The 25,641-nt window shown below is 55.7% G+C and overlaps 1 protein-coding gene across 3 annotated transcripts; it reads right to left on the bottom strand.

The window, feature by feature from the left end:
• Positions 1-1,324: 1,324 nt before the first annotated feature.
• Positions 1,325-22,102, bottom strand: LOC118678943 (calpain-8-like). 3 transcript variants are annotated; one of them, XM_036355183.1, is made up of 10 exons: positions 21,810-22,102; positions 18,681-18,750; positions 13,672-13,790; positions 12,845-12,978; positions 11,631-11,799; positions 10,645-10,728; positions 9,690-9,775; positions 8,139-8,213; positions 7,342-7,502; positions 1,325-1,424 (listed from the first exon to the last, which is right to left on the bottom strand). In XM_036355183.1, exons 1-10 carry the CDS (start codon positions 22,044-22,046, stop codon positions 1,351-1,353), a joined length of 1,209 nt encoding a protein of 402 aa, XP_036211076.1. In that variant the 5' UTR covers positions 22,047-22,102; the 3' UTR covers positions 1,325-1,350. The 3 variants fall into 3 exon arrangements, with proteins under 3 accessions (XP_036211076.1, XP_036211077.1, XP_036211075.1); XM_036355184.1 differs by lacking the exon at positions 1,325-1,424 and adding an exon at positions 6,501-6,725; XM_036355182.1 differs by lacking the exon at positions 1,325-1,424 and having other exon boundaries at positions 6,501-7,502.
• Between the last annotated feature and the right edge of the window lie 3,539 nt (positions 22,103-25,641).

Here is a 25,641-nt window from a genome sequence, read left to right as displayed (position 1 = left end):
GTCCCCGGTGAGCTGTGTCTATCGATCCGTTCCCAGACTCCAGCACAGAGATATCGCATCTCCGTAACCTCCCTTCTCCTTTTCTAAGCATCGCACTGCATTCTCCTGGGAACAGAGCAAGGAGCGGGCTCCTCCGTCCCCACTACTCCTTCCATCACTCCAGACGGTCCCTTGGTGGGACCTCAACAGCACTCACCAACTATGTCACCAAATCGCCAAATATGTCACCGTGTTTGCCCCCTCTTTTGTGGGGACAGCCCAGGAGCACCTCAGTCGGGGGGCAGGTGTAGACGCACCTGCCCACACTTAGGGCCTGGCTTTGCCAGCAGAGGGACACATGCCTTCTCTGTGCACAATTTCATGTGCCCACCTGCTGTCCTGTCACGTGCGGGGGGGATGACAACTGTAAAATCATCTGTCATTTTTATACCCAGGCCATCACCTCTGGACTCTTTAATGATTCGAACCCTCACAAAACCCTCTCCAACAGAAGAGCACGCCAATTCATTTCCCCTTATCTGAGGATTCCTCCAGGAAAGACAAGCCCCGGGAATTGGGAAAGAAAAGGGATTTGGGGCCTCCATTGTCATGGCTAATCCCACTTCTCACCGGAGCCGGTTGCTCATCCCCGGAGCAGAGACTTCCCGGGAACCTAAAGTCACTAGAACCCGGTCCGGGGCGGAATGACAATGCGGTAATTAGTCCCGTGCCCTTCGGAGCCATTCAGCCTGTCTCATGGTGTCTGCAGGCAGGCCGGCCCGGAATGCAAATAATATGATTGCTTTCATTAAATCATCTTTTTTTTAATGACCGTCTCATTCCAGTAATTAAAGCCTTTGCTAATGTATTCTATGAAGCAGGCGGAGCATTACATTAATGTATGGCCTGTATTCATTTCTGAAAAACAGGGATGGGATTGAAATCACCTGCTTCTGAACACGTAAGCACCGTGGAGAGAAAGAGGAAGAAAAAAGAAGCTAGGTATAATTTTGATTCATGTGAACTAATTAGCATTGTTTTTATTCCATCTTCCCCACCTGAAAAGTCACCGTAGGGGGTATTTGCGGATTTCAATTCGTCTTTTTTTTTTTTTTTGCATACCTTTGGGGTTGTTACCCAAGAGAGCCTGCAGGTCTTTAATCATCACAACGAGAGAGAAGGAGTCTGAACCTCACCTGTTACTCCCAAGGTGCGTTCCCCAGTGCAGGTCGGCAGACAGGCGTGTGTGTGTGTGTGTGTGTGTGTGTGTGTGTGTGTGTGTGTGTGAGACTTCTGGGAGCTCAACCTTTCCCCCAGCCAGATTCTGCTGTCTGCTGGGCACTGCTGGCCGTGTTTGATCCTTTGACGTGTTTATGGGCAGCCACGTGCCCACGCAGGCGCACCAGGGCTCAGCCAGACGCGGGGCTTCGATCCAGGTGCTGCTGCTGAAAGATCAGGAAGAACTGAGATGAGGATACAGATGGGCTCCATGAGGCCTGGTGGCGAGCCCCACGCACTGCGTCGGGCCTCCACACCGCCAGAGCTGTCAGATGTCCACGCCTTATGGCAATAGCCTCAAAAAGCACGTTGGGATGGTCAGTGGCTGAATTCAATGGAAGTCTCAGCTTAACAAACAGTGCCTCGCCCTAACTGGTGTGGCTCAGTGGGTAGAGCGTCGGCCTGCAGACTGAAAGGTCCCAGGTTCGATTCCGGTCAAGGGCACATGCCAGGGTTGCGGATCCCCAGTAGGGGGCGTGCAGGAGGCAGCCGATCCATGATTCTCTCTCATCGTGGATGTTTCTCTCTCTCTCTCTCTCTCCCTCTCCCTTCCTCTCTGAAATCAATACAAAAATATATTTTAAAATTTTTCAAAGCAAGGAAAAATCAAGTGTGGGCAGGAAGAGTCCAAGAAGACCTCAGGAGAGAGGTCAGAGGTAAGAGAGAGGCAGGAGGGGAAAGAAAAGCATGTATGTAGGTGGCAGAGGAGGAAGGATGCTAGGGAAAGGCCTGGAATGGGAGCGTCAGGTCACCGTCCTTCAACATTGCACGTGTCCCCAGACGGCCCCTCACCAGCCACCCTGCCCTGCATTCCCCCGCCTTGACCCACACGTTGAAACTTTGGGCAAAAAAGTAATGAGTCGTTATATTGCTCTCTCTTTTGCAAAAGAAAAAGTCTACTTTTTTGGTGGAAAGTAAGTCATTCAAGAGGTGGAGGTGGGGGAAGCCACCTCCTTCAGGAAGAGGATGGAAATGTTTAAGCCCCTGACCCTGACCTCCTGCCTGCCCAGTCCTTTCCACTGGCAGATGCAGGTCCACTTCTCAGGCCTGGGACCTCTGGAGAGACACTGGCTGGCCCAGGGGACTCGAAAGGGCTGGAAACAGGTTGCTTCTCAGCAATTTGCTTTTGAAGCTGGGGTCCGGGGACTGGGTGGCGGGAGGCTGGTCAAATCCCTGTTTGGAACGCGATGGCGGCTGGCTGAGCAGCTGGGAGACTGGTGACCAAACACACAGGGCTGGAACTGGGAAGCCAGAGGTCAGAGGCCATGGGAGAAGCAAGGTCACAGAACTGTGGTGCCTGACCCTCTCTGGGACCTCTGACCGTGACCGTGGGCAAAGGCACTGCCCCCCTCCCCTCCCCACCCCTCCCCGGTGCCATCTCCTCCTTAGAAGGCCCGGGAAAACAGTCATTATCTGCTTCCGTTTCAGAAAGCCTTTAAATAATTAACATTCACGGGATGGCTTCCAAGTGCTCCGATAGGCTCCGCCGTGAAAATATCGTTATTGTTTTAAGATATAATACATCTCCGTCACTAGCTGTTGGCAACGGGTCTGTTATCTTATCCCGGGAGGGAGCCGTTTGCAAGCTGATTAATTACAACTCCATCTTTCAGGCTTTTTAATTTAGATGTTAATAAATTCAATAATTTTCTGCGTGTATTGTACCCGATGAGACCCTCTGGGAACAGCTTCTCATTGACGACGGTGACCGGGACCCGAAGGCTCCCGCTGTGTTATGAATGCCTTCGATAGGAAATGACGAGCAGCAGGCCATGAACCTGACCCTCTGGCCGGCCTCCCAAAGACCAGACCCACTTCCCGGCCCAAACACCATTATTAAGTTGAATTCACATGCCCACTGCTGGTCTGATCTTCTGTTTAATTTCTCGGCCCAGCCATACTGACTTTTAACTGACTTTGCCTCCATCTTTACCCAAAGGTGAAAAAATGTATAGGGTGTCCCAAAATCCACGCCAGAAGTAATTTTGATAGAAAACACAGGTTTATGATTAAAAATTGTACATTTTTTATTGATTCATAACGTATACAGTATAGGGTTATGGATGGAATAGCACATCGGGTAAATGGCCTCCCCGGCTTGGCTGGCACAGACGCAAAGCCGTGGTCTTCATTGGCCTTCATTGTCCCTGCTCCTGGGCCATCATTGGTACTTGGTCATGCTTATCAAATGGAAGGGATTGAAATCCAAGGGCAACAGATATTAGAATCTGATTCAATAAACCAAGTAAAGTTAGGCTTTTACTTTTTGTTGTTGTTGTTGTTAATGCTCACGCAGAATTCAAATCTTGCGTGAATTTTGGGACGCCCTATAGAAGCAGAGGGAAGGGACTTGAGCTGTGTCCCCCTTCCCTTCCCGCTGGCCCTGCCCCACCTGCCCCCAGGCTAACAGCAGACCATCTGGACGGAGAGACCCAGCCCTCGGCCAGCGGGGGACATGGCGCGGCCAGGCAATCGGGGAGAGTGTCTCACTCCCAGGTGACAGTGGGGCACCCTTGCTCAGGATAGGGGTGGCTATGGGCGGTGGGGGGCTTGGGAACAAGGCCCAGTCAGAGATGATGGGGAGGAGAGGCCTCCTGCCTGTCCAGGGGGTGGCTCCCCGCCCTGCTGGACACTCCAGCCAGCAGCCTCTCTGGGGCCACACTGGGGGGTGTACCGTGGGGTGTAGTCTTTCTCAAAAAGGTCAACTCCAGCCCGGGCGGCGTGGCTCAGTGGTTGAGCGTCGACCTATGAACCAGGAGGTCACGGTTCAATTCCCCATTTGATAACCCAGAGATTGCCAACACAGGACGGAAGCCACTTGTTTTAATGTGCGACCCAGCCTGGTATAAATATCAAAGCGGGGCGGGGGGCCGGGGGAGATTCATGTGGCAATAAAAACAAAAAGGAAAAAGAGAGAGAGAGACTAGAGGCTCTTCTTTAACCACCACAGTGCACCCTGGGACTCTGAGCCGCGAAAACGTGGCCGGTCCCCAGCGGGCCTCTCTCCTCATCGCATGGGGCTATAATTACGTCCGCATCGCCTCTGCGTGTTATTAGTTACATTTCCGACGGTGTCTGCACAGTTGGCGGGGTTCCCGAGGAGGCCTGTCCTGTCGGCACCCAGAGCTGGTGGCACGTCTCCTGCAAAGGTGGCTGAGGCCCCCAGACAGCTGTCTGCTGCAGGCGACAGCTAGGAGAGTTTCCTTCTCCGTCTCCATCCGCCCCTCTCCCTCCCTTCGCCCCCTCCCTTCCTCTCTCACGCCTGGGAGAGCATCTATTAGAATCACTTGTGCAGTAGCTAACGACCCCCTTATAGCGGTTGGTGCTCCCCCTGCATAATCAGAAAGTGCATTGTTGTGTAATTCCGAAATTCATTAGCAGAGAATGCAGGTGGGAGTGGGAGGCCTCCGGCGCTCCGTCATGCATCTGGATTGTGTCTCGGCTCCCGGGAGCATTTCTGGGCTCACCCAGCCACGGTCCCCATAAGAGCCACCTGTGACTCTGGGGGTCGGCCCTCTCCTCTTCACCCTGGGGGGTGAGGGCAGCAGCACAGGCCACAGCACCTGCACCAGAGGCATGGGCAGGGCATGGGCAGTGCCTCTCAGCTGCCCAGAGAGCCCTGAGGGTCCGTCCGGCCCAGGGGATGGAGGGGGGTGTGGCCAAGCAGCCTGAACCCGGGAAGCCCAAGGATCTTGGCCTGTGATTTCCCTCTGACATAGAAGGACAAGGTACCTTAAGCAGGATCGTGCCCAGACAACAGGAACAAGCAAGGAGGATGGCGCTTCCTGCCTGGCTGTGCGGCGGGGCTGTGGGGACCGCCTCAAAGCCATGGAGCAGCTCTGAGCCTGTGACCTTGACCGCCTCCCACCCGCGTTCCCGGAGGTCTCCGTGGAGTGGGGGCTGCGTGACGGCACGTGTTTTCTCGCGTCTGACGCCGCCCGCCGAGGAGCCCACTGCATAATGCATGAGGATAATAGCGGGCAATGAGCAAGGGTGCCTGTCACACCACCTCTGGGTATTTTAAAAGACTGCTTTGTTTCTCATAGGATTTTTTAAAAATAATCTTTCGGCGGAGTGAGTGCACTAGCCCAGGCACAGAGAGGTCACCCGGTCCCCCCAAAGGCACACAGCAATTCTACCACAGCCCAGTGCAACGCGTAACTGAGGAAGACGGGCCTGCCGGGCACCTCCTCGCTGGGGCCTCGCCAATCTCAATAATGATGTGCCCTGGGGGGGCAGAAGGCGTGGGTAGGGGGTCCCCAAAGAAGGGTCCCACTTGGTAAAAGATCAAGACAGTCGCGCGTGAGCAGGAGCCACTAATCATTACTTTCTTAACAATCTGAGCACCTATTCTGTTCCACCTTCCAGCATCTCCACGTTCCGGCTCCTTTATTTCGGGCACAAGCATGCGGAGTTTTAGCCAAATACGTCCAGGTGCCAGAGGAGAGAGAGGCAGTTCTGTAAGCTTCTATGCTCACAGCGTTACCAAAGGGCAGGGACCATCCGTCTCCTCCAGCAGCTGGCTGGTGGCACAGATGGGGGAGGTGGGGTGGTTGGCGCCTACAGGTGCCTGAGGCACCCCCTGCAGTTCTGGGCTTCCCAACCCACCCATGCCAATTTCCCACGCGCGCGCGCTCTCGAAGAGCCTGCTAATGGCGCACAGATTTTAATTCCTCCCACATGCAACATGAGTGCAATCTCAGACATTGTTTGTTTACTCCCCAACAGAAGCGGAGGATGCAAAGGAGCCATAAAAATAAGGCAGGCCGTTTGCCAAACACTCCCTGTTCACAAAGCCTTTCGGAAGGCGGTGTGATCACTCCATTTCAGGATTCGGAAACGGAATCTCGGAAAAAGGGACCCTCCCGTGGGACTCCCAGGGTCCCAAGCTGAGTGACGGGGCCGGGAAGGGACCGCTCGCCCTCCCTCTCTGCTCAGCGCCATCTCTGCCTCCGGGGATGGGAGCCCCGCGTTGGATGGGGATGAAGGAGAGAGCTGGTCAAGAGCCAGGCCTGCCCTAGCTGGTTTGGCTCAGTGGATAGAGTGTCAGCCCGGGGGCTGAAGGGTCCCAGGTTCGATTCCAGTCAAGGGCACATGCCCAGGTTGCGGGCTCGATCCCCAGTGTGGGGCGTGCAGGAGGCAGCCGATCAATGGTTCTCTCTCATCATGGATGTTCCTATCTCTCTCTCCCTCTCTGAAATCAATAAAAATATATTTTAAAAAAAACAAAAGATCCAGGCCCGCACTCAAGGAGGATTTTATTGTAACGCTGCTTCCACAGCACCAAGCCCAGCCCTGCAGCTGGCCCTGCCCCCGGACAGTCTAAGGCACGCAGCACCTCACCGAGGCCGGGAGGGAGGCGGGAAGTGGAGGAAGCGGATTCGCCTCCCTCTCCTGAGAGATGTGGGTGCATCTTTTCGGGGTGTCTTCCTCCGGGGCTGCCCCAGTGGCTGGGACCTAGGAGGAGCCTGCATATGTGTGTATTAGCGCTCGCGGGGGACAGGGATGGGGCGGCTTCCCGTCTTCCTAATAAGCTGGGTCAGTGCAGAGACCATGCCCACCGGGGAGGGAGTGCCAGTGCCTCCCCCGTGAGGGCGAGAGGGGCCGCTCCCAGGTCCGCGTGTGGCCATCCTTGACCCCCAAGGTCAGGCCCCTCCACCTCGGGCTCAGGTGCGAGCACGAGAAATGGCCCCTGGGACGGGTGCGGGCGATCGGAGCAGCAGGCGTCCCTCCCCAGGCCATCAGCCACTGCATCCCAGCTCAGCTGCCGGGGACTGGCCACCTAGGCAGGTGGGCATGGACGGAGGCCTCAGCGCAGGTGCCCAGGTGGTTAGTGGGAAGAGGCACCATCTCAGGGGGCAGGGGCAGGGGGTGAAGCAGGGACAGTCTGGACCAGAAGCTAGAGAATGACGCTTGCTGAGATCAGGCCTCAGGTGAGATCAGCCCATGTCTTGGCCGCCAAGCCCTGGGGGCAGTGGGCCCCCTCACCCCCCGATCGGTGCCCAGAGGCCAGAGAACGGAGTGCAAAGGCATTTAAAGTCCCCTCGGGAGGCCAAGCCCAGGAGGCCCTCGGCCCGCGCTCACCCGGGGGGTTCTGGCAGCCGTTGGCGGTGGAGCTCCGGGCCCAGCGGCCATTGGACAGCACCAGGTCCCACTTGTGCGCCTCCTCGCTGCTCAGGGAGTCGGGGGACCATCTGCAGATCTCCAGGCGGGAGAACTGCCTCAGAAACTCCGAAAAGGACATCCTGGGACAGAGGGACAGACGGGCTCCGTCAAGAGAGCTGGGCTGGGGAGGCGGGGGCAGGGTGCCTCCTGGGCACAGGGGACGGGCACCGGGGCTAGTGCTCCGCTTTCCTACAACCCAGAGACACAAACACAGAGGCTGTGGTCCAGTCTCCTCACCACCGTTACCTTCCCCTCCTTACCTACCAGAGCCCTTCAGACCTCTCAACAGCCAAGCAAAGAGAATGATGCGTGAACTGGGGTCCCCCCAACAAGGCCCCTCCTGCTTCATTCCCACGGATGTCCTCTAAGCCAGGCCGGCGTCCAGGGCATCCGAGCACCTTCCTGAGCCCACCCCCAGGGTTGCTGTCCCTCTTAGGGGGGAAGCTGAGCCTGAGGTCAGAGACCCAGAAAGATGGCTCGTTCCATTGGGACGATAAGGTGAGGTAGGCAGGTGAGAGCTACACGCTGAGGGCCCGGGGCTGGCGCTGCCAAGGCTGTGGACATCCTGGCACAGAGGCAGATCACGCCGGGTGAAAGGGGAGAAGGATGAAAGGCTCCCTGCCCTGGCCGGGAACCACGGCGAATTTCTGCATCACCCGAGGGATTCACCCCACATCCGAACAGGGGGTGAACCCCAACTGTGGGCAGCTCCTCACCAGAACTCTCCATCCTCAGCCTTCTTGTCCAGCTCTTCCTTCTTCCTGGGATCCACGTCATTCCACTCCGGGGCACTGCGGGCGGGGGAGGAATTAAATGACTTTTTTTAAAAAAGATTTTTTTTTAATATATATTTTATTGATTTTTTACAGAGAGGAAGGGAGAAGGATAGAGAGTTAGAAACATCGATGAGAGAGACACATCGATGAGAGAGAAACATCCATCAGCTGCCTCCTACACACCTCCTACTGGGGATGTGCCCACAACCAAGGTACATGCCCTTGACCAGAATCGAACCCGGGACCCTTCAGCCCGCAGGCCGATGCTCTATCCACTGAGCCAAACCGGTTAGGGCTAAATGACTTTTTAAAAAATTTTTGTTTTGGTTAATCCTCACCCAGGGATATTTTTCCCACTGATTTTTTTTTTTAAGAGAGAGAATGGAAAGGGGGAGAGAGAGACAGAGAAAGAGAAATATCAATGTGTCCCTCTGCCTGGGAGCCTCCTGTGCCCAGGAGGCCCCCAGGCAGAGGGGGCCTCCTGGGCACAGGGGATGGGCACCGGGGCTAGTGGCCCGCTTTCCTACAAGCCACAGACACAAACACAGAGGCTGTGGTCCAGTCTCCTCACCACCGTTACCTTCTTCTTCCTACCTACCAGAGCCCTTCAGACCACTCAACAGCCAAGCAAAGAGAATGACGCGTGAACTGGGGTCCCCCTAACAAGGCCCCTCCCGCTTCATTCCCACCGATGTCCTCTAAGCCAGGTCATCGTCCCTCTTAGACAGGAAGCTGAGCCTGAGGTCAGAGACCCGGAAAGATGGTTCATTCCATTGGGAAGAAAAGGTGAGGCAGGAATCCCAGTGACAGCCACCCCCCGCCCACCCACCATGCCAGCAGTGGTGACTCGGAGGAAACCCTCCCATGTGCTCGACACCCTCGGGGACCTCGATCCCAGGGCGCAGCAGTCGGGAGACACCACGGGGGGGCCTCGCAGTCCGGCCACCATCTCTCACTGACTTTCCCTCCCTCCCCAGCGGAGAGGCCTGGCCCAGAGGGGCCTCTGTGGCCGCTAATGGCTTTGCGGGAAAGATCAATACCCGGCTGCCAGGAGCTCCGGGGAGCGCGGGCCACTCCATCCATCACTGCCCGCTGCGGCCAGCTGGTCCCCGGGATGGAGTTCACTTCCTAAGCGGTCATTTCCTGTTGGCGCTGAGGGGCCCGGCCTTTGTCAGCGTGGCCAGGGTTTTCGGAGCGGAGGGAACCCAATTGTGCCGGGTGGATCTCACCTTTGGGTCACCAGGGTGTGGGTGGAAAACAGACAGACCCCGACGTGCAAAGGCCCCGCAGACACCCAGCATCCAAGACTCCGGCTCAGTGGGGTCTGTCTGCTTGGCATTTCCCAGGCTGGAGCCATTGCTACCCTTTTCTGAACAGGCTGCGTGGTTTGAGGGTGGGAAGCACCGGGGACTCACTACACCGCCCCTGTCATCATGGTTGTGTCTTTGCGCGACGCTTTCCCGCCCCGGGGGGAGAGGGGACAGCACCTACTTGTCACTCCAGGCGCCCGTCCACTCCACTTCGCCCCACGGATTCCTGAGTCTGATCAGCTTCTCCGGGCGTCCACGGAAATCCACCTGCAAAAGCCATGACGAAGGCGGTGGCCCCGGCTGCCCTGCGTCCGTGTCTGCACCCCGTTTCTCAAATGTCCCCAAACAGCCACACTTTCATTTGCTTTTAACGAGTGTTTCCAGGCCTGGCCTCACGGCTCTGTTTTTCGCCATTTGGTTGCGTAAATAATAAATCCGGCACAAAAACAAGTTTATGTCTCCTTTCACGTGGGTTTAGGTTTTATAGCCGACTCCGTTCTTACTCTATGAGACCGAATGGTAATAAGTGCCTGCCCGATATATACTCCGCACCCAGCAGTTAGCATTCATGGAGCGTGGACTATGGACCAGGCACAGCGCGAGGCACCCCACATGCGCTATCCCCTCATCTAAACCTCACGACAATCCCGTGAGCTGCGTCTGTTATTTGTTTATTTTATTGATTTCAGAGAGAGGAGAGGGGGAGACAGAAACGTGGATGATGAGGGAGAATCATCCATCGGCTGCCCCCTGCACGCCCCCTCCTGGGGATGGAGCCCGTAACCCGGGCATGTGCCCTGACTGGGAATCGAACCGTGACCTCCTGGTTCATGGGTCGACGCTCAAACACTGAACCACACTGGCCGGGCATGGATCTGTTATTATCTTCATTTCTCAGCTCAAAAATCGGAGACTCAGAGAGCTTAAGTGACCCGTGATGACTTAGTTACTAAGAAGTACAGGGAGGTCAGGCACCTAGTCTGTCTCCAAAATCCATATTCATAAGTGCACCACGACCTCATGCAGCCAGAGAGAGGCCTCAACCAGGTGGGCCCCTCTCTCTCTCTCAGGGACGCCCTGGACTGATGGTCAACATCATGACTCATTACCCTCGCGCTCCCCCTGCCCGGTGTTACCTCCTCGACCCCCGTGACCGAGTACGCATGGCTCTTCACCAGCTTCTGGCGGGTGATGTCTTCCACTTCGGCTGCGCTGGAGACCTGCGTCGGGAACCCAGTCCGCTCAGGGCGGCCGCCCCTGACCTTGTGGGGCTGGTCCTATAACGCTTCCCAAGCACACGCCACCCAGCCCCGGGGCCTCGGTGTGGGGCTGGGGGTGCAGGGAAAAGGAACCTCTCCGTTCGACCCCACCCCCTTTCCTTAGGCCTGCCGTTCTGGGCAGGGCGCTGTGTGGCTGCCAAGCCTTTAAAATGTCACGGAGCCGGGAACTCATTCATCCCCTGCCTGCAGGAGGGATAATGACCCAGACAGCTGCCCTGGACGAGTTCTGGTTCTCACTGTTTTCACGGATCGAGCCTCCCAGCATCCTCCCTGTGCCACAGCCTCCTCCCCCACCCATGCCCATGTCATCCCCCACCAGAAGCACACAGGTCCCGCTAGGATCTTCATAGAGACGTGTCACCCACAGGCCGAGGCCACCAGGTGAGCAGGAGGAAGAGGAGGAGCCGGTGGTCACAGACCAGGGGGCCGGGGTCTCCCTGCCACCTTGGCACTCCGTACAGCCACCCCCCGCCAGGGTGTGGCCCCTGGTTTCAGACCCTCTCGCTTTTTCCAAGTCCATCAAGTTGTCAATCATCGCGTTTGCGTCCCCAAATCCCAAAATTTACTTCCCAACAAGGCCTAACAAAGCAGGGCGAGGATCCAGGGCTCAATGCTGCCTTCTTGGGGCAATTTCCACGGTAGCGAAGGGGCCCCACCAGTGAGGGGAAATTGGGGCTCCCACCGTGAGTCCAACCCCAGTTCCTACCCACTCATTAGGGCTGCACCAGCTCCCACGGGCTGGGACCAAGGTGCCACCGGACTTGCCCATGAAGTCCCAGGCTCCGCTCTGGCCCGAGGCCGGCCCGGTCCCCTCCCGGCCACCCGTGGGGAGGGGAGCTCACGTCAATGGAGCAGGCCAGCAGGGACCCCGCACGGAGGGCCTTCCGGATGATCTGGAACAGGCCGGTCGGTGGCTTCTTCAGGTCAAAAAACTCCGAGATGCCGCCCGTGAAGTCCTCAAACCCCTCCACCGTGGACCCGCCGGCCAGGGCCTCGTAGGAGCCAAGGAGCCTGTTGAAAGGGAAAGCGGGCGCGCACCGTCCACAGCCCTGAGCAGCCCCAGGGAGCAGCCACGTGGGGGGCAGGCACGATGCTGGGACGTGGCTGGTCTGAAGGTAACGGAGGAGGCCTGCCGTCTCGCTGTGGCCGGGGAAGGCGCGGGGCCACCGTTTCACGTGGCTAGCTCAGCACTCTGCCGGGAACGCATCTCAGACCACCTCCCTCCCCCCAGGCCACCCCTTGCCAAGCGTCACCTTTCCAAAGCTGACCCTCGCCTCTTGGGTTTCTGAGGGTTGGGGGGCATGAATAGGGATGAGGGGGACCCTCCCTCAAGGCTGAGGGACACCCCGAGGGACCTGCTGTGGGAACAGGGCTGGAGAGGAGCCGGGGTTACAGAAAAGGGTGCGAAGCTAATTGAAGGCACCCAGGAGAAGGCGTTGAGCATCGCCTGCCAATGGGAAGGAGGACGGTTGAACCAGCGGTCAGTAGACTCTGGCGAGTTTGGTATCTGAGTGCATTCACTTCCTTCTTGTTTTTTATCATCCTTTTCAAAATCCACATGGGCCTGAACACTGCCCGTGGGGTTTCAGAGAAGAGAAGGCTCAGGCAGCCTGGCCCCCCCCCCTCCCCCCATGCACACACTCCTGTGGACAGAGCTGAGTGGGCCAACCCCCAGCCCGAGCTTCTGTCTCTCTCTGTCACTGAGGGTCCAGCCCAGCCGTGGGCAAACTACGGCCCTCGGGCTGGATCCGGCCCGTTTGAAATGAATAAAACTAAAAAAAAAAAAAAGACCGTACCCTTTTATGTAATGATGTTTACTTTGAATTTATATTAGTTCACACAAACACTCCATCCATGCTTTTGTTCTGGCCCTCCGGTCCAGTTTAAGAACCCATTGTGGCCCTCGAGTCAAAAAGTTTGCCCACCCTGGTCCAGCCCATGGGGGACCAGGTGCCGGGGAAGACTTGGATGTGACACCTTGAGTTTGGGGGCGCGGGGGCAGGTGAGATCCTCCAGGAAGACGGTGGGGTCTCCTAGCGCCTCACCCCCCACTTACTTGGCGTAGGCCTTCTCCAGCAGCGCGCTCCAGAACTCGCTGCCCTCGGCGGAGCGCAGGAAGAGCAGCTGCCCGTCCCGCGTGGGCAGCCTGTCGTCCACCACCACCTGCACCCACTCACCGCGCTGCCAGAACTGCGGGGGGAACACGGCGCCGCTCAGGGGGACCCCGGAGGAGCCTCTGGGAGGCTCAGTGCTCAGGTCTCGGGCCTTTAGTGGACTCCAAGTTCCTGAAGAGCAGGATTGGGGGTCTTACTCATCCATGCACATAGGCCAGTGATGGCGAACCTATGACACGCGTGTCAGAGGTGACACGCGAACTCATTTTTTTGGGTTGGTTTTTCTCTGTTCAATGGCATTTATATATATAAAATAAATATCAAAAATATAAGTCTTTGTTTTACTATGGTGGCAAAGATCAAAAAATTTCTATAGCTGACACGGCGCCAGAGTGAAGTTAGGGTTTTCCAAAATGCTGACACGCTGACCTCAAAAGGTTCGCCATCACTGACCTAGGAGATGCTCAAGGAGTCGGGAAGCATCGAGTCCCGTGTCTGCGTCTGTGGTGACGGTGTGTGACTCAGAACCATGTCTCCTGACATTCCCCCCCCCCCCCCCGCACTTTCCTCGGGGCCCTGAGGCCTGGGGGAGGCGGTGGGGGTGGATGTGTAGGTGACCGGATGGATCTCAAGCTCAAGGGTGTGTCAGAGCCACCTGGAGGGGCCATGAAAACATAGGCCCCGGGGCCCGACCCCAGAGCTTCCGATTCTGTGGATCTGGGCGGGACGATGGAAGGGAGCGTCAAGGGCGGCGAGCAACGCACAGGACCTGAAAACGGAAGATGCCCGCGTAGCTCTCCTGGAAGCTCTGGTCCCTGGGCACCACCCGGTGAAGCAGCTCTTCGTTCAAGGTGAGGGACGCGATGGCCGCCAGGAGCCAGCAGTCGCCTGCACCGGGTAGTGGGGACACACTGGTCAGGCCAGGCCGGCAGGGTCCTGCTTTCTCTCCCTTCCACGTCCGACTCTCTCCTTCCCCCCGCGTCTCAAGGTCACGGGCAGCACAGTCAGCTCCTGCTGCCGCGCTGGGAGTCGTGTACGCGGATAGAAATGTCTCTGGTCCCCCCGATCAATCGCCCCTGCGTGCTGACCATTTCACATCTCAGAGCGCTCGGCCAGTGGGAAGCCATGGAAAGAACAAAAGCCAAAATGTCTTTTGGGGACTGAAAGGTCCCAGGCTTGATTCCTGGTCAGGACACCTGCCCGGGGTTGCTGGCTCGATCCCCAGTAGAGGGTGTGCGGGAGGCAGCAGATCAATGATTCTGTCTCATCATTGATGTTTCTCTCTCTCTCTCCTCTCCCTGCCTCTATGAAATCAATAAAAAAATTAAAATGTCTTGTTTGGCCTTAACCAGTCTGGCTCCGTGGATAGAGTGTCAGCCTGCGGACTGAAGGGTCCCAGGTTCGATTCCGGTCAAGGGCATGTACCTTGGTTGCAGGCACATCCCCCCCAGTTGGGGGTGTGCAGGAGGCAGCTGATTGATGTTTCTCTCTCATCGATGTTTCTAACCCTCTATTCTTCTCCCTTCCTCTCTGTAAAAAATCAATAAAATATATTTTTTTAAAAAAATAAAAATGTCTTGTTTGGTTCCTTAAAAGCAACTCTGATGAGACATTCGGTTGGAGGAAACATCTGTTTGCCAGGCCAAGGTGGTGTGTGTGTGTGTGTGTGTGTGTGTGTGTGTGTGTGTGTGTGTTCCTTGCCCCCGTGATGTTAGATGACAGGAAGTTGGCTCTCTGTGTGTTTAGAGGACTGCCCTGTTGTGTTTGAGAGCTCGGCATGACAGCCTCGATGCCTCATTGCTTAAGACAGTCTTGAGACACTGACTCGCCTTACGTCATCCTCATCGAGGCAGAAGAAATAAAGCCAAGAGGTTAAAGAGTCTAGGGCAGTGGATCTCAACCTTCCTCATGCTGCGACCCTTGAACACAGGTCCTCATGTCGTGGTGACCCCCAATGTCATTGTTACAAATCGAACATCATTAAAGCATAGTGGTTCATCACAAAAACAGTATGTCATTATAGATGTGTTTTCCGATGGTCTGAGGCGGCCCCTGTGAAAGGGTCGTTCGACCCCCAGAGGGGTCGCGACCCACAGGTTGAGAACCGCTGGTCTAGGGTTTAATAATGGTCAGCTCAGAGATCCCAGCAAACGCAGAAGGAAACAGGAAACCCACTCCGGCCGGCGTGGCTCAGAGGTTGAGCCAAGACTATGAACCAGGCAGTGACTTCAGAGAGTTTCCCAAACACCGAGGGGCAACGTGGAGACGCTACAGAGGGGGAGGAGGAGGAGGAGGAGGAGGAAGGGAACGAGAGAGAAAACGCCAGACACTGGAACCCCCTCCCCTTCGACGTTGAGCAATGGCCGAAGCGGGAACCATCGTTTTCAAGGCCAAGAGGAAGGCCGAGCAGAGAGAACCTCTGTCCTGCTTCCCACGGGGACTCGGGGAGCAGAAGGTGAGAGAAGGTGGCGAAGAGCACCCCTCGTGTTCCCTCTGCTGTGGGAGGGTGTCCACCGAGGGCGGGGAAGGGAAGACAGAGGCTGTGGAGACTGGGGGGGTCAGGGATGGATGGAGGGCGTGCCGTGTCCCTGCACGGAGGTGGCCGGAGTCAGCCAAGAGGGCCACCGGGTCCTGACAGCACAGAACAGACCACACAGCGCTGCCGTCGCCTCTCCAGGAGCCCAGCCGAGACCCAGGGGGCAGCTCCGGGCACACGGGGCCCTTCCCCCACGGCCCCGAGGACAGAGGCCCTTCCTGGTACCCAGGTGCTGCCCTGGGGGGGGCGGCCCAGGGGTCTGCAGAAGCAGGAAACCATCCCTGATGCTGACAAAACAGCATGTCTGATGAGCCACGTGGTCCTCAATCCTGCAGGCATCCCACCTCCAGCCGGCCCTGAACCCGCCACATGACCCCCCACCTCCCGTGGTGTTTGTAAATGAAGAATCAAACGCACTTTCCTGGAATACCTCCCTCACGGTGTCGTTGTAGCCGCCGGCCTAGAGCAAGCTACCAGCAGGCCCGAGCCCGGCGATCCTGGCATTGCGGGGCCCAGGGACTCTCAGGCCCCCCTCTAATAGCACCCCCTGCTCACTCTCTCTCCTCTCCCGTGGCTCTCCTCTCTCCGTGGCTTTTACCACCGCCTGGCACCTGTCTATGTTTACTGGTTGTTTTCCCCATTAGAACGGAGACTCCCTGACATCCAGCATCCCCACCCCCACCTCACGGTTGTATCTTTGGCGCAGAGTAGGTGCTCAGTCCATATTTGTAGGGTGACTGTAGAGAGGGACCTGGGCCAGATTTTGCCGTTTTTTAAAAAGAGAAGCCAGGAATCTGTTTTCTGATTGTTTTAAATGGAAACCTCCCGGTCCTGAGACATCCATCACTGGGCAGGCAGCGCTGCACCGGCCGAAAGGAATAACCCTGCAACCCTGCAAGCCACTGGCCTGGCTCGGCCCTCCCTCCAGCCCACGCCAGCCCTCCTCGGTCAGTGGCTCTGCAGTCGGCTGATTCACCCTCCTGATCCTCGCTGAACTGCTGCTGGGCATCCCTGGAGGAATGATGTGGGTTTTATTGGTCTGTTTTGTTTTTGTTGAGGAGTTCCAGCCACACGGGTGCCGGCTGCTGGTTGAAATCGCTTTCTCTGCGGTTGTCTGCCCCCCTGGGACCTGGCCAGGGTCCCCTCTCCCCGAGTTTTGCTTCCTTCCTGTCTCCTTTCGCATCGCTGTGCCTTGAGACACAGTAACGGGGTGTTTTCCCGGCCGAAAACGCCTCGCTTTCTGCCCACCACACCCCACCAGGCTCCCGGGCATTTTCGCATCTGAGCTCACGTCGCCTGGTCTCTTAATATGTTTGAGGCTGGGCGGCCATCCTCATGTTGCCATGGAGACCCTCCATCATCCTTTGTTTCAGAGTGGATGCCCTCACTGGGAAGCCCCCGGGGTCCCCAGCTCGGACTGGGGGGGTGCCAGGCCGTTTGGGAGGGGGCAGTGCCAACTCTGCACCTTGCCGTGTGGATGCCAGCCTGGGCCTGAGCGAGCGATGGATCTGAGAGCTCATCTTTCCATTTCTGTCTCGGTTAGCCCTGGCCCCAGCATCTTGTCTTATTTTTGCACCCAAAGGGCCACAGAATTCAGCTCAACCAGCACACCCCTTCCTCACACGGGCTCCAAGATGTGTCCCCACCAGGCCCAGCGCACAGCCAGGGAGGGTGGCCAATCGTATTGTGATAACTACGCACAGGGCCAGGGAATCTCTCTGTACGTCATACGTCACATAAATGTCTAACCCAGCGTTTCTCAACCTGTGGGTCGCGGCCCCTTTGGCAGTCGAACGGCCCTTTCACAGGGGCCACCTAAGACCATCCTGCAGATCAGATATTTACATGACGGTTCATCACAGTAGCAACATGACAGTGATGAAGTCGCCACGAAAATAATGTTATGGTTGGGTCACCACATGAGGAACTGTATTGAAAGGGCCAGAAGGCTGAGAACCACTGGACTCTAACCAATAGGCTGTGCACCTGCAACGAATATGACGTTGAATGGCGATTGTCATTGGAAAATGTTGAATCAATAAATTAATTGCTTTCCAAAGAGGTTCCAGTGATACTGATTTTTAAATAACAACAACAACAAAAACACCACCTCATCGGCTGGGCTACCCCTGGGCGGCCCCCTGGCGAGGCCCCACGGACTTGGGTGGGAGCTGGGTGCTGAGAGTCAGTTTGGGTGGTTTCCTGTTCTCCAGCCCGCTCCAGCCCTCAGCAGCACGCACTCACCATGGTAACGCTCAGGCCTCCTTCCGGAAACATAACGATTCAAGGGAAGAGCTATCCAGGCCCATCAATTCAACGAGGCTTATTAAATGCCTGGTACTAAGTTAAACATCACTAACAAGGAGCTGCTAAAAGACTCCGTGGGAAGTCGCGCTTCCCTGAGCCACGTGGGAAATTAGGTGGCACCTGACGCCTTCTCCCTGCTTAATGCTCGCCCCCAGGAGCTCTGGCTCAGGGGGTATCTGCGGTGCTCATTAAAGGAGAGAACATTAGAGGCGTTTAAAATTAGGTGCCCTGTGACCTGCAAAATCACAAACATTTCCAGCGGATTGGAAACGTTTTCCTGGCTAGGACCAGGAGGGAAAAGGGGAGTCGACCCCCGCAAAGCATGAAGGCTATCGGGTCCAGATGGATGCTGAGATTTGGGTTGTTTTACTGCTTTTCACCACGTGGGATTTGTCTCCTCGCGGCTCTCCTTTCCTGCCCCGTGTTCTGCGGCTGCCAGGGGATGGCGGTTTAGAATCCCAGCGAATCTAAGTCAGAGCCACGCTGTCCCCGGAAAGGCCAGTATTGTCCCACTCGGCCACGAGGCCCTGGGATCAGGGATGCGTAGAAGGTCAAGAGCAGAGCACCATCTACTACCTGGGGGTCTGACACGTGAGGCCAGAACTTACAAAACAAAACAAATGATTTCCCAAAGCTTAACTGCACCCGATTGGAGGGAATATGAAGGGCTGGGAGGGGAACATCTTCTTAGTCCCAGGATCCCAGGCCCGTGAGAGGAAGCTTGGCTAGAAAGAGAGGATCCCTGTTTTCTTACCAATTACAGAAGCATCTATTACAACAGTCCCTAATTGCAGAGACGTGGCCATTTTACGGGGCAGATTAGGTCCACTTACAGGTAACTACAGGCGGTCAAGTCTAACAGCTGACTCTGACGTCACCCGTGCCACATGCACCCCCGCCCTGCGCGGAACAAACAGGACGGTCCGCCTACTCACCCAGACCACCTTGACAGATGTCCGCGCGGGTGGCACCACCAGCGATGAACTGGGGGCTGGGGCACAATTCCTGAAAGCAATTGGGGACAAAACACAAGTCATAAGATGCCCGGTGATGGTGGCCACGAGGGTAAAGATGGCTTCGGAGTCCCTGAACTCAGGCTTCACAGCAACCTAGGAGATCATCTCTCGTCCCCTCCTCACCTATCAAAGGTGTCCTCAATCTCCTTCAAGGGTTCCTCCGCTCCACTCCCCCCCTAAGAAGCAGGGAACCCCTGGCCAGGCCTCGGCCCTCTGCAGGGACCCCGTTTCCCGTAGCAGTAGCCTGCCCAAAGCATCCTCTCTCGGGGACAGCGCCCAACCCCGTGGCTTCGACTCCTGACAGCGGAACACGCTGACATGTCCCAAGTTGCTTGCCTGAGCCGGCCAGCCCGTTGCCCAGGTCACACTGTCCGTGCGATATCAGCTCATTCGACGCATGGCCGATAAGCCTACCGGATTCTGCTGAAATGTTGAGTTCGGTTTAAGAGACAGAGTGGTTTGCAAAGGCCAGAGACAAGTTGAAGTGTGATGAGCAGGACGGTGCTAAGCGGGGTGTACGTGGAAGGAATGTTCATTCTACGGCATGTTCTTCTTAGCAGGTTTCAAAATGCACCTCCCCTCCCCCCGACCCAGGAAAAAAACAACCCAGGGACGTCATGACTAATATGTCATGAATCTTTCGGGGGCCACAGGGCGTCCCTGGCTTTGTAAGGGGATGGCATCTCAGCCTAGGCCGGAAGAACATTCCGGAAGTCTTCTCTCCAGGGCTAACTGTCTACTGGAACTCGGATCGGAGACACAAAGTAGTTTGGCCGCCAAAAAGGCTGAAAAGAGGCCAGGAGGCTCCCCACCCACCCACCCACCTCCACAACACACACTTGGGACACTGTTTTTTTTCCTTCCTGAATAACAACCACATCTTGTCATTAGCAGTGTTGACTATTACTCAGGTGAGGATCTCCGCACACTCCATAAACACACATGACTCAGGCCTTGCTTGCTTCGGCCCCTGATGAATGGGTTCGAGGGAAACATGGGCACTGGTAAGGGGTCGGAGGCAGGAAGGCACTGCAATCGCATCTTCTTGCGGACGAAGGCAACTTGCAAGCATTGCTCCCAGGGCGTTAGACCATCACTGGTCGCTGTCAGGACCCTCTGCTTCCTCCAACCCCAGTGCCAAAGTCTCTCTGCAGTAATGAACCTGCCCCACCGCCTTCCCCACAGTGCAGAGCCGATGCCTGACACCAAAAGAGGCCTAGCCCTGGCCGGTGTTGCTCAGTGGGTTGGGTGACATCCTGAGCACTGAAGGGTTGTCGGTTCGATTCCCAGTAGGGGGCAGGCAGCTAATGGATATCACACTCTCACGTCGATGTTTCTCTTTCTCTCCCTCTCCTTTCCACTCTCTCTAAAAATCAATAAACTATTCTTTCAAGAAAAACAAAACAAAACAGAGGCCTGAAAATACTGTCTGTTGAAACGAAATGTAGCTGTCAACTCTTGAGACAAGAATATAAAACCATCACATAGAGGGGATAAATGATGATGGGGGAAAAAATGAAAGAAAGAAACCCCCAGTTAAAACAAAGAAAGAAAGAAAAGAAAGCCATGATTCCCAACCTTGATTTTGCCAGCATCCCAGAGGAATGCCAGATGTTTCAAGAGGGGTGGGCAGACGGACCTGGGTGGGCAGGAGAGAGGCAGGCAAAGGAGTTACCCTCAGGGGTAGAAACTGTGGGGCAGAACTGGTCGTATGAAAATAAAGGGGCCCTGGCCAGTTTGGCTCAGTGGATAGAGCGTCGGCCTGTGGACTCAGGGGTCCCAGGTTCGATTCCGGTCAAGGGCATGTACTTTGGTTGCGGGCACATCCCAGTGGGGAGTATGCAGGAGGCAGCTGATCGATGTTTCTCTCTCATCGATGTTTCTACTCTCTATCCCTCTCCCTTCCTCTCTGTAAAAAATCAATAAAATATATTTTTTTAAAAAAAGAAAAAGAAAATAAAGGGGTAGGGATAGGATTTGGCCATCTATCTATAATAATAAAAGCGTAATATGCTAATTAGACCGAACAGCCGAACAGCCAAACAACCTTCTGGACATCCTTCCGGACGACCTTCCGGACGAAGCCAGGGCTGTGAGGGCCGAGCCCCTTGCGCGAATTTCGTGCATCGGGCCTCTAGTATCCAAAGAATGATCTTCTTATCCTCCCTTGTCATCCAGGGCCAAGAAAACAGGTACCACGACTTGATTTTCCCATCATGCTCTAGAAGGCAAAGGCTCCCTGGCCAACAGCCACGGAACATGTGCTCTTATGAGACTTCTTACGTGGCAGACGCTGAACAGACTCTCTCAGTCCTCACAACCACCCTGCAGAGGGGGCTCCGACCCCTGAGGGCAAATCACGGGACACGGGTCCCGTCGCGGTAGGTCACGGACACGGGTTTGGGGGGGGGATGGTTCTCCATTCTCTGCCTCTGAGTTTGGGGTGATACCGGTGACAGCATTCAGGAGGCCCTGAGTTCCAGCCGCGTTCACAGCCCCACAGCCCCCACCTCTCCACTCACTAGCCCTGATGGAACAGTGACCCAGCTCGTGACCTTGAGCAATGGCTGCACCTTTTAGCAACCATGTCACCACTTACCCCCGACCAATGGTGACATCTATCATTGGCCTGTTCCCCGGTGCCCTGGCCCAGGGGCCCAGGCGGTCACGACCACGTGGTCTGTGCCTGTCGTGGGCCAGGCATGATGCTCGGAGCTTCGTCTCTAGCCCTCATACCAACACTGAAAAAATCAGGTGCCAGTGGCTCCATTCCGCAGATGAGAAAACTGAGGCTCACAGAGGTTATGGGTCCAAGACCACACAGGCGGAGCCAGGATTCAAATCTAACTCGTCTGATCCCAACGCCTCTGCGTGCTCTTCCCTCTAACCTCACCGCCTCTGAAAAAGATTGTTAAAGGGAAAGGGTTTCTGAAATATGGAGTCTAAGAATTGAGGATCCAGAGCCACACCTTCTCCCTCAACTACTTCTGACCTGAAGCCAGAGCCCCCCATCCTGCCTGACACCTCACAGCAAGCCCGTCTCCTTACCGGGGGCCGCTTCCAGACAACGCCTTGAGTTTGGGGGGAACGTGGTCCAAGATCCTTGTAGCCCAAGGCTGACGGACACGCTGGGAACTCGGGGTCCTTAAACAGCACCCCTGAATCCAAGCACTGCTGCCTGAGCATCTCGAAGTCCTGGCCCAAGTACTTCACAACTTTCTGGTTGGAGCCAAGACGTTCGGCTGCCGCCCGCTGCCTGGACACCTGGGCCGCCGGAGCTGCCATAGCCTCGGGTGGGCTCCGTGGGTGGGCTGCGTGGGGCGGACAGGAGGGCAGGGCTGCTCCGTGCTGGCGGCCCCGCGGGAGGGGAGCTATAAGGCCGCCTGGAGGGAGGTGGGGCTGGCAAACATTTCACCCGAGGCGCTCGATCTGGAGGGAATGACTCATGGCCGGAAGCAAACAGGTACCCACGGTGCCCAGGAACATGCCCGCCTTCCCTGCCTGCCTTTCCCCCTGATCTGGACGCTGGGGAACTCCCAGGGCCCCCCGGACCACTAACCTGGAAGATTCATTAGGATCCCAGCAGCCCCCCTCTTTGCAGGGCCTGCATGCCCCCCACCCCACACCCCGTGGGCTGAGTCGAGAAGCTGTCTGGTAGCTGGAGGCTGGGACTCACCAAGACTTTGGAGCCGTGGCTCTGAGAAGGAGGGGGGCCAGGGGTTCAGGGGGGTCCCCTTTCTTTCCAGAAAAGTGTGGTTCCGCATTTGCTAGGCGGATACAAATATCAGAAAGGGCTGATTCACGGAGCAGATCAGAGGAAGCCCAATGGGACGTGGTGCCTGCGCTGTGGGAGGTGTTGGCCTCTGGCGGCCTGGGTGGCTCGCCCAGCTCCATCCCCTTCGGCGAGTGACTCAGCCTCCCTCCCCCTTCGGTTCCTCATCTGCAAAATGGCAGATAATAGCAGGCCTACCTCACCAGGTTGTTAGGAGGAGGGATGAGACAGGACGCGTCCTGGGCTTAGATTAGTGGGTGAGGAGGGCTCAGGACACGTCAGCTGTCATATCCCCAGGGACCAGGACCGGACAGAGGAGGCCTGGGAGCCTCATATTAATCCCTTTCCTCGGGGCTCCCATCTCCTAGGCCTGGGCTACCCTAAGGACGTGGGCCACATCGGTGATTTCTGAATCTTAGCGTGTGGGAAGCTGGAAAATGGTCCCCCAGCCCTAGCCGGTGTGGCTCAGTGGATAGAGCGTCAGTCTGCAGACTGAAGGGTCCCGGGTTCAATTCCAGTCAAGGGCACAGGCCCCAGTTGCAGGCTCGATCCCCAGTGTGGGGCGTGCAGGAGGCAGCCAATCAGTGATGCTCTCTCATCATTCATGTTTCTAACTCTCTATCCCTCTCCCTTCCTCTCTGTAAAAAATCAATAAAATATATATTTTAAAAAATAAAAATAAATTTTTTTTAAAAAGAGTACGACAGAGTTCTGCTGCATGGCTGGTGGGAAGGGAAAACATTGGAAAACATCCTGCAGCCCCTCCAAATGGAACCACAACGAACATTCCACTCCATGGACTGAAAGACGGGAAAGCACAAGACCACACCAAGGCCTGTCCTCAAAGACGGTGACGGCAACGTTCATAACAGCCAGAACATGGAAACAACCCAAGCGGCCATCGGTGGACGCACGGATGAACAGATGCGCACGGTGTGGCCATAGAGTGGAATAGTATGCAGCCATGAAAAGGAATGGAGTCCTGATACGCGCTGCCACCCGGATGAACCCTAAAAACATTATGCCGAGTGAAGGACGCCATGGCAGAAGGCCTCACGCTGTCTGCGCCCAGTTGTAGGAAATATCCAGAATAGTAGGCAAATCCATAGAAACACACCAAAAAAAGGAAAGCTAAACATGAAGACCGGAATACGGGTCCTGTCCATCTTGAAGAGGGATCGATGGGTGGGAGAGGAGCACAGGGCTGTTGGGAACCAGGACCGGGCCAGACGGAGCCCTGCCCTCCCTGCGGCCATGCCCGGATGTCGCCTCTCAGATCAGCTGAGATTCTAGCTAGCTGTCAGCGGCGGCTGGTCTGGTCGGTGGTAAGGAGGCTGTAATGGTATCAAAGCCGGGATGTTGCGGCTCCAGCAGCTGGTGGTCTCTGCTGCCCCCTAGAGCCCTGTGTGGTCCCAGCAGGCCTGGTGGACTCCTTAAAGCCAAGCGCTTGGTGTAACTTGGTCTCTGTACCCACACTCGTATCCTGTTTTGTTCCTCAGAGGGTGGTTTTTCTGAAAACACCTAGAAAGAATATCTTAATCACGTTTTTCATGACTAGGGCGTTCTGAAAATTGAGCAAGGGGAAGAATCCTGCATGCATCCCGCCTTTCCAGTCCGGGCTATTGCAGGGTCACTGGTTGGTAGGGCAATGTTTTTCTTTATAGGAGAACTAGAGGCCTGATGCACAAAATTCGTGCAAGAGTAGGCCTTCCCCCAGCTGCTGGCACTGGCTTCCCTCTGGCACCTGGGACTCAGGCTTCCCTCCCAGCCCTGGCTTCGTCCAGAAGGTCGTCCGGAAGGTCGCCTGGAAGGACGACCGGTCTAATTAGCATATTACGCTTTTATTATTATAGACTGCAGCTATAGGAAAGCAAGCGATAGAATTAGAAGTCACCGTTGTCAGCCCTTAATGGTAAAACTATCAGATAAAAGGCTAATGAGGAACTTGATAATGATTCTATCTGAGCTCACTTATTAATCTGTGCATCACCAAAAAAGGGGGCGCTAGTGCCTTCTTACCTGATACAATAGGATGTACAACACAGGCCCACCTGGGAGGACTTCTGTCCTCTCTCCGAAGCGGAACTTGAACCGACTCAAACGTCCAGATCCAACTGCATTTTTTAGAGAAAAATAAAAGGTTAAGCAGGGTTTTCCAAGGTCTGTACTATTGACAGTTGGGACCAGAGAGTTCTTTGTTGGGGGAGGGGGAGGCTGTTCTGTGCATCATAGGATGCCTAGCAGCACCCTGGCCGCCCCTCACTAGTGTCAGTAGCACCCCTGCCGTCATGGCAACCAACAACATCCAACATTGCCAAGTGCCCCCTGAGAGGCAAGAGCGCCCCCAGTTAAATGCCACTGGGTTAGAGACACGTGTTCAATGACACTATGAGGATGCAGTCGGCCAGCCGGGCAGCCCACATCCAGGGACTGCGAGGGCAAGGGAATAAAGACTGCATCGCATTTTGGCTTCCCGCTCTGACCACCTCTCCCCACCTCCACTCGCAGATGCTGGTCCCTGATGGGCTCTGCAAGTCCCCCTCCTTCTCAGCTCCTGCTTCCCGGGAACCCAGCCCCCCAACAGTCACTCAGTTTAATGCTCTCCTGTCACCATCGTGAAAGTGTACAAGGGCCTCGTATATGAATCTGCAGAAACCTGAGCCAGAAAACTCTTATAACCACTCGTAATATCAAATTAATTAATAAATAGTATTCATTGTATTATATAAAAGTATGACACCAAAAACTATATTGTTGCAGATTGAAAGTTTACGTTGTTTCTCATGTATTACACTTATTACAGGTTAAAAGAAAAAATATTTTTTAAATATATTTTTATTGATTTCATAGAGGAAGGGAGAGGGAGAGAGAGGTAGAAGCATCAATGATGAGAGAAAATCATGGGTCAGCTGCCTCCTACATGCCCCCCTCTGGGGATCAAGCCCACAACCCAGGCATGTGCCCTTGACTGGAATCGAACCCAGGACCCTTCAGCCCGCAGGCCGACACTCTATCTACTGAGCCACACCGCCCAGGTCAAGAAAAAAAAATATTTTTAAAGGAAAAAAGTTTTAGATTTTAATGGCACTTTTCCCCCTGGGTTTTGAT

Source organism: Myotis myotis, unplaced genomic scaffold (assembly GCF_014108235.1).
Source record: "Myotis myotis isolate mMyoMyo1 unplaced genomic scaffold, mMyoMyo1.p scaffold_m19_p_21, whole genome shotgun sequence".
Classification (NCBI taxonomy): Eukaryota; Metazoa; Chordata; class Mammalia; order Chiroptera; family Vespertilionidae; genus Myotis; species Myotis myotis.
This window is presented reverse-complemented; position numbering and strand designations above follow the sequence as displayed.